General features: G+C 38.5%; 1 protein-coding gene across 6 annotated transcripts in view; it reads right to left on the bottom strand.

The window, feature by feature from the left end:
* Window positions 1–395: 395 nt before the first annotated feature.
* LOC126927110 (uncharacterized) overlaps window positions 396–8,570 on the bottom strand; it is a 332,444-nt gene continuing 324,269 nt past the window's right edge. For 4 of the 6 annotated variants that reach the window (XM_050743444.1, XM_050743445.1, XM_050743450.1 and 1 more), the window contains 2 exons: window positions 4,728–4,815; window positions 396–1,878 (listed from right to left, as the gene is read on the bottom strand). In XM_050743444.1, coding sequence (XP_050599401.1) covers window positions 411–1,878; window positions 4,728–4,744 — 1,485 coding nt within the window. In that variant the 5' untranslated portion in view covers window positions 4,745–4,815 and the 3' untranslated portion in view covers window positions 396–410. Of the gene's footprint in view, window positions 1,879–4,727; window positions 4,816–5,084; window positions 5,602–6,522; window positions 6,815–8,570 lie in introns of those variants that run through there. The other 2 variants (XM_050743449.1, XM_050743446.1) reach the window with 2 other exon arrangements.

Consider the following 8,570-nt stretch of genomic DNA (forward strand, 5'->3'; position numbering starts at 1 on the left):
CACTCCCCCCTCCTTAGAATGAACTTAGTCCTCGAAGATAGATGGATAGATAGATTCCTTTTCCTCTTTAAGATAGATGGGTGAAATTTTGCCTTGGGTGTTTCCAGGTCGAAGGTTACTTGTGAATCGTTGCTGGTGCTGGGCACAGGTAGAATCGGGGTGAATATGTTGATAGGTGCCGGGTTGATTGGCATCGGAGCGCTGGCTGATGGATTGTTATTTGTCGTGTTTCGCTTGATTTTACAACAGAATAAATGAAAATACAATTTCGGCATTCCTATTTTGTTGAGAAAGTATAAGCATATGAGAGCAATGGATAAATATCCTATAATTTGTAATATAGATATTCCCCGTGATTCAACTTGATCGATTCTACGAGCAAAAGTTAGTTGATTCGTTTGATCTTCGATTCAATCCAGAGTGTTTTTGTATCCGTAATTATCGTTAATAAGTTTTGTAGTTTTCTCTAGTTTATTTAGTAAAATAATCCAGTCTGAATCATTAGTTACATTGACTGTTTTGATTTTAATCTCGTAAGAAATTTCCTTGCTACTACCACTGATTCTCATATGGTTATTCTTGTACAATATGTCTACGGTTTTATTAGTTTGTAACAAAGATGGTTTCTCTAGTCTAACAATTCGATGTGTCTTTTCTTCGAAAATGCTCAGATCTATTGGTTTTTCTGGTATAGCTATAAAATGATTCTCAGCGTTTAATGGGATAAAAGTTATATCTTCAATGTTATAAACTACTACCTTACAGAATTTGACAGTGTTTTCTGCGCTTAAGATTTCAGGGTTACAATCGTGCTTCACTCGACGGTCGTGAATCGGCTGAGTTTGTTTGCAAATGTAAAAGTCAGATATAGAACATTGCTTATCCAAGTAGTTTTGATCGACATTGATGTAATTTAGTCCTGACGTTAAAAATATCGGATGAACTACTAAAGGTGCTAAAAACACTTTGTTCGTGAGAGATGGTATGGGATATATTTGCTCTATATCCCATTCCATGTCCATAACTGTTGGTACAGAAATTACAAAGAAAACTTTGTTTTGTCGAGTAAACAATGTGAGTTCTGAGATATCTAAAATATTTTGGAAATTCTCTTCCTTTGGTATAAAAGCGTTTCCTACTGTTTTGCTACCTAGTACTTGGGCGTAATTGTTAATAAAAGTTCCGGGATCAATAATCTGTGGGCTTATTATTCCTTGTTTTCCTAAGATGATTAAATTGAATATTTCGTCGATTTGGAAATGTAAGTCAGAGAGTGAGCTTTCTAGAGCTATGACTTTTATTAAGGTGATCTCGTTTTTGTTAAGCGTTTTAAGTTCGTTTGTTACACCTGTGTCTACTTGTTTCAGTCGCTGGATGACGTCGTTATTTAAAATTCGTTTAATCAAAGCTGTCTGGTTGGCTATTATGGTTTTTAGGCTGTTACCTTCTTCAAAGAGTTTGTCTATATTTTTGTTGATTATATCTAGATCGTTCGCGGCTAGGGTTCCAAAAAGAGTTTTACTAATAGATTCGATAGCGTCTACTAGTCCTCGTCTACTTCTGAGATGAATGTGAGCTAAGGATCGTAATTCGATGCTAAGTGTTCTGACGTTATTTAGTTTTGCTTGTAAAGAGCGTATTTCTGGTAATATGTTACAGTCTTTTCGTGTCTCGCAATGATTCCTAACTTCGGCTACTCCCTTTTCAATATATCTTACTTGTTCCAATACAGCACTAATATCTAGTCCTATAATAACATTTATGTGTTCGCTATAAAGATATGCTTTGGATCTTTTCTCATGAAATATTCCATTATTGTCAATAGGGGTTATTTTTAATCCGTTAAGGGTGGTAAAGCCGACGGCAAGGGTGATCGTCCTGAAAAATAAGGTTTTATTCTGTTACCGTGGATTTTCTTAACTCGATCTCTAATGAGAATCTCATAATACGGTGTCTTGACTGATTTAATAACGTAGGGTCCTAACCATTCGTCGTCCAATTTATCCGACTTATGATCGTTGTGAAGGAGTATACGATCTCCTTCCTTAAATAAGGTTTGAGTTCTAATGATTTTTCTTGTCTGATCTCTCATGTACCTCTTTCTACTTTGTTCAAGAGTGTTCTTCGCTATCATTCTATATTTTTGCAATTGTTTTTGCCATAGTGCAAACATTTCTTCGTAAGTGTAATTGGAAGTTCGGGATACGGAAGACGGGAGGTTGGCTTTTCTTCCAAATGTTAGTTCGAAGGGTGAAAATCCAGTTGCATCGTGTATCGCGGTATTATACCCTAGGCAAATAAAGTCTAATACCTGATCCCATTCTTTATTAGAATCGTGTAGGCTCGTGCGAATCATGTCTTTTACTGTGGCGTGTTTTCGTTCTAAGGATCCGTTAGATTGAGGATGAAAACTAGTGGTCTTTATATGTTTGATTTTAAATGCTTCCTCGAATTTTTCCATTAGTTCGCTAATAAAGTTCTGTCCCTGGTCTGTTAGTATCGTTTTGGATGCTGAGAAGATGTAAATGTAGTGGTGCAGTAGTGCATCGATAATCGATTCGGTTCGTTGTGTTTTCAGTGGTACTAAAACGAGATATTTCGTTAGGTCATCGTGAGTCGAAAGAATGTATTGATTTCCACGTGTGGTTTTAGGCATCGGACCAATTAGATCCATGGCTATCTTTTCGTTTGGCTCTACTGATGTCTGAGGAATTACGGGTTGTTCCTTGGGTCTGATTCTAACTAGCTTTTGTCGTTGACAAGCTTCGCAATTTTTTATAAAATCTTCTATCCTTTCCATGAGGCGTGGGATTTTGAATTGGTCTTTGATTTTACTATATGTCTTTTGAATATCCAAGTGTCCACTAATGTCGTTATGGTTTTCGCGTATAATGTCTAGAGCTTGTTCGTCAGTTATGGTTTGTATTGGTTCGTATGCAAAAGTTATTTCTTCAATTTGGTCATTAATAAACATGAGTGTTATTTTGATCCTAGCTTTTTCGGCTTCGGTAAAACTATTGTCTCCTATCCCAATTTTCTTGTGTTTCTTGGTTAGTTCAAAAATTTTTCGAATCCAAGTATCTTTGTCGAATGGACCTAATGTTTCTCTATTCAATTGATAGAAGGTGTGATCGTTTGGCGTGATTTTAAGTCGTCTCGGGTGTGTCGCGTCTTCTGACCATGCGTTAAAGTGTTCTACAATATTTTCGGAGTTTGCAGGTGTGTCTGGGACTGATTTGTCGGTAATTTGGTAAATTTTTCTGGAAAGTGCGTCGGCTGCTGTGTTCTCTTTACCTTTGCAATACTGAATATCGTACTCGTATTCTTCGAGTTTAAGTCTCCATCTAATCAAACGCGAGGAAGGGTCTTTGCAATTTTTGAGCCAAGTGAGTGCTTGGTGATCGGTTCGAATAACGAATCGTCTTCCTAACAGGTATTGCCTGAGTCTCTTAACTGCCCATACGATAACTAATAATTCCTTTTCTGTGGTAGAATAATTTTTCTCTGGGGGGTTGAGTGTCCGTGATATGTAACAACAAGGATGTCCGTCTTGTGATAACATTGCGCCTATTCCTTCATTGGAAGCGTCTGTGGTGAGTGTGAATGTTTTCGTGTAGTCTGGGTATGCTAAAACTGGGGCTGAGCATAGCTTTTCTTTTAGTGTGTCAAAGCTTGTCTGTTGCGTTTCTGTCCATCTAAAAGGATTGTCTTTCTTTGTGAGATCTGTTAATGGTTTGGCGAGTTTGGAAAAGTTTTTAATGAATTTTCTGTAGTATTCAGCTAATCCGAGAAATGACTTTACGTCTGTTTGTGTTTTGGGAATCTTAAAGTCTTTAACTGCGGAGATCTTTTTAGGATTTGACTTTATGCCCTCGTGTGTTATGACATGTCCTAAGTATTCTAATTCAGGTTTTAGAAACTCGCATTTGTCGGGTTGGATTTTTAGTCCTAACTCTTTTAATCTTTGCAATACTATAGCAAGGTTTTCATTGTGTTGTTGAATTGTACTACCGAATATTATTATGTCGTCAAGGTATACAAAGCAGTATTTGTTCAATAATCCTCGTAACGCGGTATCCATCATGCGTTGGAAGGTGGCTGGGGCGTTTTTTAAACCGAATGGCATGCGATTATAGTGAAAGTGTCCCTGAGGTGTGCTAAAGGCTGTATATTTCTTTGAGTCGGGGTCCATAGATATTTGATGGAATCCCGAAGATAAATCTAGAGCAGAGAAGAATTTGGCGTTGCCTAATTGTGATAGAATGTCGTCGATTGTCGGTAGTGGGTAGGCGTCTTGATCGGTAAGTTCATTTAATTTTCGAAAGTCGATAACTATACGCCATTTCTGTTTGCCTGATGCGTCTGATTTCTTGGGTACTACCCATACTGGACTGTTGTAAGGAGAATCTGATTCTTCAATGATATTTTTATCTAACATTTTTTTCATTTGTTTTTCAATTTCTGCTTTATGGGCCTCGGGAGGTCGGTACGATTTGGTATTGACGATTTGTTTTCGCGTAGGGTAATAGTGTGTTTTGTTAGGTTAGTACAAGGTAGGGTATCGGATTCTAGGTCAAACACGTCTATGTAATGTAGGAGGATCTTTTCGATAGGAATACGAAGTTTGTCTTCAATATGGTCTAGTCTAATTATTTGTTTCATTTTAGCAATTTTATCGAGATCGTGTTCATAAGAAAGATCATTAGTGATTATAGTTGGTTGCTCACCAGTATTGCAGAAACATACTCTCGTCGGAACTTTATCCAGATAAATTGTTTCGATTTTGGTTTGCCCTGGGAGAATGGTTTTCGGCGCCTGGAAAAATATTTCGTTCCCGTTTAATTGTATCGATTCGTTGTTAATTCGATATGAGTAGTTAGAGAGCATAGGTAAACCAATTATTCCGTCTTCTATTAAAGGAAAATCGTCTGGCACAACGTGAAATGTGTTCATGATGTTAAAGAATTGAAAGTCTACTGTTTCGTCAGTTTGGAATTTGTCATTGCCCATGTAAAATGTTTTAGCTACTGTCATTTTAGGTTTAAATATGGCACTTGATCTTTTAACTAAATTTATTCCTGCACCGGTATCGATTAAATATCGTTTGATTTCTGTTCCCGATCGAACTCCAATGGATAGAAGTTTTCCTGTTGTTGCGTGTACTCGTACGACGTCTCTCGAGGTTCTGGTAGCGCTGTTTCCTCTTCTCGTCCCGCATTCTCCATGTTTATATTGTAGCTGCGCGGTGGCGGAAGATTTCGCTGGCTGGCCGGTTGAAAATTTTCGGCAGTAATTTGCGGTATGTCCTATTTGGTTGCACTTAAAACACTTCATTCTCCCTCCGTTGTTTATTTGAGTGCTTGTCGGCAGGCGATTGAGCGTAGTCATCGGACCGCTCCTAAGTGGGGGTTTGCGTTGTGACGATACATTCCCTCGGGCGAATGAGTGAGCTCTTATTTGCTGGCTGCACTGATTTCCGCGGTTTCGCTCAATTTCTCCGATTAATAGTTCTGCTTCGAACGCGGCATCTTGTGCTTCTTGTAAGGTGCGCGGTTTCATGCTTGATGTTCTGATTTCTATCTCGGGTTTTAAATTTAGTATGAACGTTTCGGTTGCGCGTTCGTTCTCTAGGTCTATCGCGACTGCTCGTCGAATAGGATCGCGGATTTCGTGTTGCAATGCGTATATAAGTTCATTAAGACCGTGTCGAAATCTTTTGACGTACCGTGTACTGATTCGTTAAAACTTTGCCGAGTTCTTTGTAATATATCTCGCGCACCGTTTGAAGTTACGTTAATCGATACGAACTTCCTCAGATTTTCGAATAAGGCGCCGTACGTCTCGATAACCGAATGTCTAATGCTTCTTTCGGCTTCGCCGACAATGCGTTTGGTTAAAATTAATTTCAATAAAGCACGCTTTTCCTTACATTCCGATCTAGCTTCGCTTACCCGCTTGATGAATCCCTCCACTCCAATGTCATCTTGACCGTTGAGGACTGGGATGAACTCGATGCTGGTTTTCGCGTCGAACATATGTCGTTCGTACGAGGCTGATTCTTCTTCCTCGTCCTCGGAGTTCGCTGGGTCGGAGGTTTCTGGAGTTTCTTTGATCCGAACGCGTTCTTCCGGAGATTTCACTATGCGGGTGTCCCGAGTAGTGCTTCTGCTGGCAGAACTAGTATCGTCTGTCATAATTGAGTTGAACTCAGACGTATCTACGGAGGATTGTACTCCTAGCTTGAGTTCGGCCACAGTCTTCCCTATTGGTTCTATTTCCTTGATCCGTTGAGTGCTTTCATCGCGAATTAGTTTATACAAATCATTTATAGCTGCCTTATGTTCTTCGTGCTGGCGCTGCATCATATCCAAAATTGCCCGCAGGTTTGGATCACCGCTAGTCGAAGCGACAGGTGTAATTTTCTTATCGTCCCTTTTGTCCATTTCAGAGTAATAGATCGTCGGAGTCTGACGTTATCGAATGCAATCGATCGATCCTTTTAGAGGAAATGGTTCTACTTACTAATAAAACCGTTTTTCGTAATACAGGTTGCTTGATACACCTTTGGTCGGATGTCCCGTAGGCCAAAACCGTAATCTTGTTTTATCCAACGTTGATGTATCCTGGCAGGATCGCCAAAATGTCACGTAAAATAAGAAAGAAATTTAAAGGAAAGAAGAAAACTTTATTTTTTCCTCGTTTATACACTTCTGAACTCTAGCCGTGGCCGTTCGAGACTGAGGCTCTTACAATATTTTCTTACTCTCGGTGACATCTGTTTCTTCTTTTGTTTTTCATCCTTCATTATCCCCACTACCCTGTAGGCGTACTGACTATTGCTACGCTTCTAGAACATTCGGTGGAAGGATCGTTAGGACATAGATGAACCCTCAGGTACTCCGGCAATATACATTGTCGCCAAGGTCGCCATGTGTAATGTTCAAGTATCGGCTGTCTGGAGAATGTTTAGAAGTGGTCGCCTAAGGTGACGTCAGGGCAAAAGAGTTTGGGGTTACAAACGCAGCGTTGAGAGCTCTGGCCCAACGAGACGCGATGCACGAGTGCGCTACATGGCTCGCAGGCGGAAATTCCGTAGCTGTAAGCATCAATTAGACGCGTGACAAACGTCTAGTAAAGATGTGAAATTGAATAGAATCTGGAGATAAATTCAGTATCGAAAGGAGAACGCGTGCCGTTGCATTCGATCGAAAATAATCGCAAAAGTTCAAGAGATTTCAGTATCGAATCGAGAACAACAACACACGCGATTGTATTTGATTGAAAATAATTGAAAATAGTTGAGAAAGATTCGGTATCAACACGAGAACGAGAATACGCTCGGTTATGCTTGATTGAGAGTAATCGAAAAAAGTTGAGAAAGATTCAATGTCGAAACGAATGCAAGCACGCGCGATTGCATTTGATCGAAAATAATAGAACAAAGTTAAGAAAGAATTTTAATCGTTGCGCATTTGAAGAATCCGACCGGAAGAAGAAACACGTGTTTTTTTTGTTATTATGTAACCGGAGCTGCAAGAATAGATTAGAATATTAGAACGGTCAAGGGTCGTATTTATACATAGATCGCGCTAACGGTGGACGACGCGATTAAACCGAGGCTAGTCAAGCCGGTCTACCTTTCTCCGACCGAACCGAATATCGTCGTACGAGTTTTACCTTGCTTAATATTTTTAACAACATGTACCAACGTTCCACGATAGAAACCGCAATAGTTCATGGTGTTGAAAGTAGCTTAAGATCGGCTCGTTATTTTCTCGATATTATGCGCTTTAGAAATAGTCGAGAATTGAACAAATATGACACGAATTCAATATGAAGACTACAACGGTAAAACGTGTCTTCACGTTAAATTTTAAATTCTATGTGGAAACGTATCTTAGATATTATAGGAAACTAATTATTTAATTCTGAAATTAACGGTGCATTTTTCCTTCCAAATTATATCATATTGAAATATTCCTATTTATTCTAATTTATCGTATTCTTTCTATGTGGTCTTGATATATATGTTAACAATAAGAGAAACCAACATGTAAATTCATATATAAATTACTCGCCATAATTATTAGGACATCTACACGTTATAAGCATCGATTGGAACACTTTGACACTTTTCTTTATCTGCTATATCTTACATTACAAAGTACATATGCCGCGAATGAAATAACAGATTTATAACGAAATTACTAGAAACGAAAGCACTCCATTCGTATTAAATATCAATATGTGCCCTAATATTTATGGCCGGCGGTGTTCTTAATTGAACAAAGCGATAATTAATTTTGACGAAGGGCCTGTAGCAACATGAAGACACTTTCAGTATTTAAATTGCATTTATCGGGAGAGAAAAACAAAAGTATAGGTTTCATATTCAAATGTGTTTAAATAATACAAATATTAGCTTAGATCATGAATTTATAGCACGTGTCAAAATATGATATAGTTTTGGTTAATTTTGACTTGCATTCTGCTGGTTTACACAAATTATTGGAAAGCTACCTCCTTGTTGCAGCAATCTCTCCAAATATACAATACAAAGAAAGACAATT

The sequence above is a fragment of the Bombus affinis genome, unplaced genomic scaffold (genome assembly GCF_024516045.1).
Source record: "Bombus affinis isolate iyBomAffi1 unplaced genomic scaffold, iyBomAffi1.2 ctg00000075.1, whole genome shotgun sequence".
In the NCBI taxonomy this organism is placed as follows: domain Eukaryota; kingdom Metazoa; phylum Arthropoda; class Insecta; order Hymenoptera; family Apidae; genus Bombus; species Bombus affinis.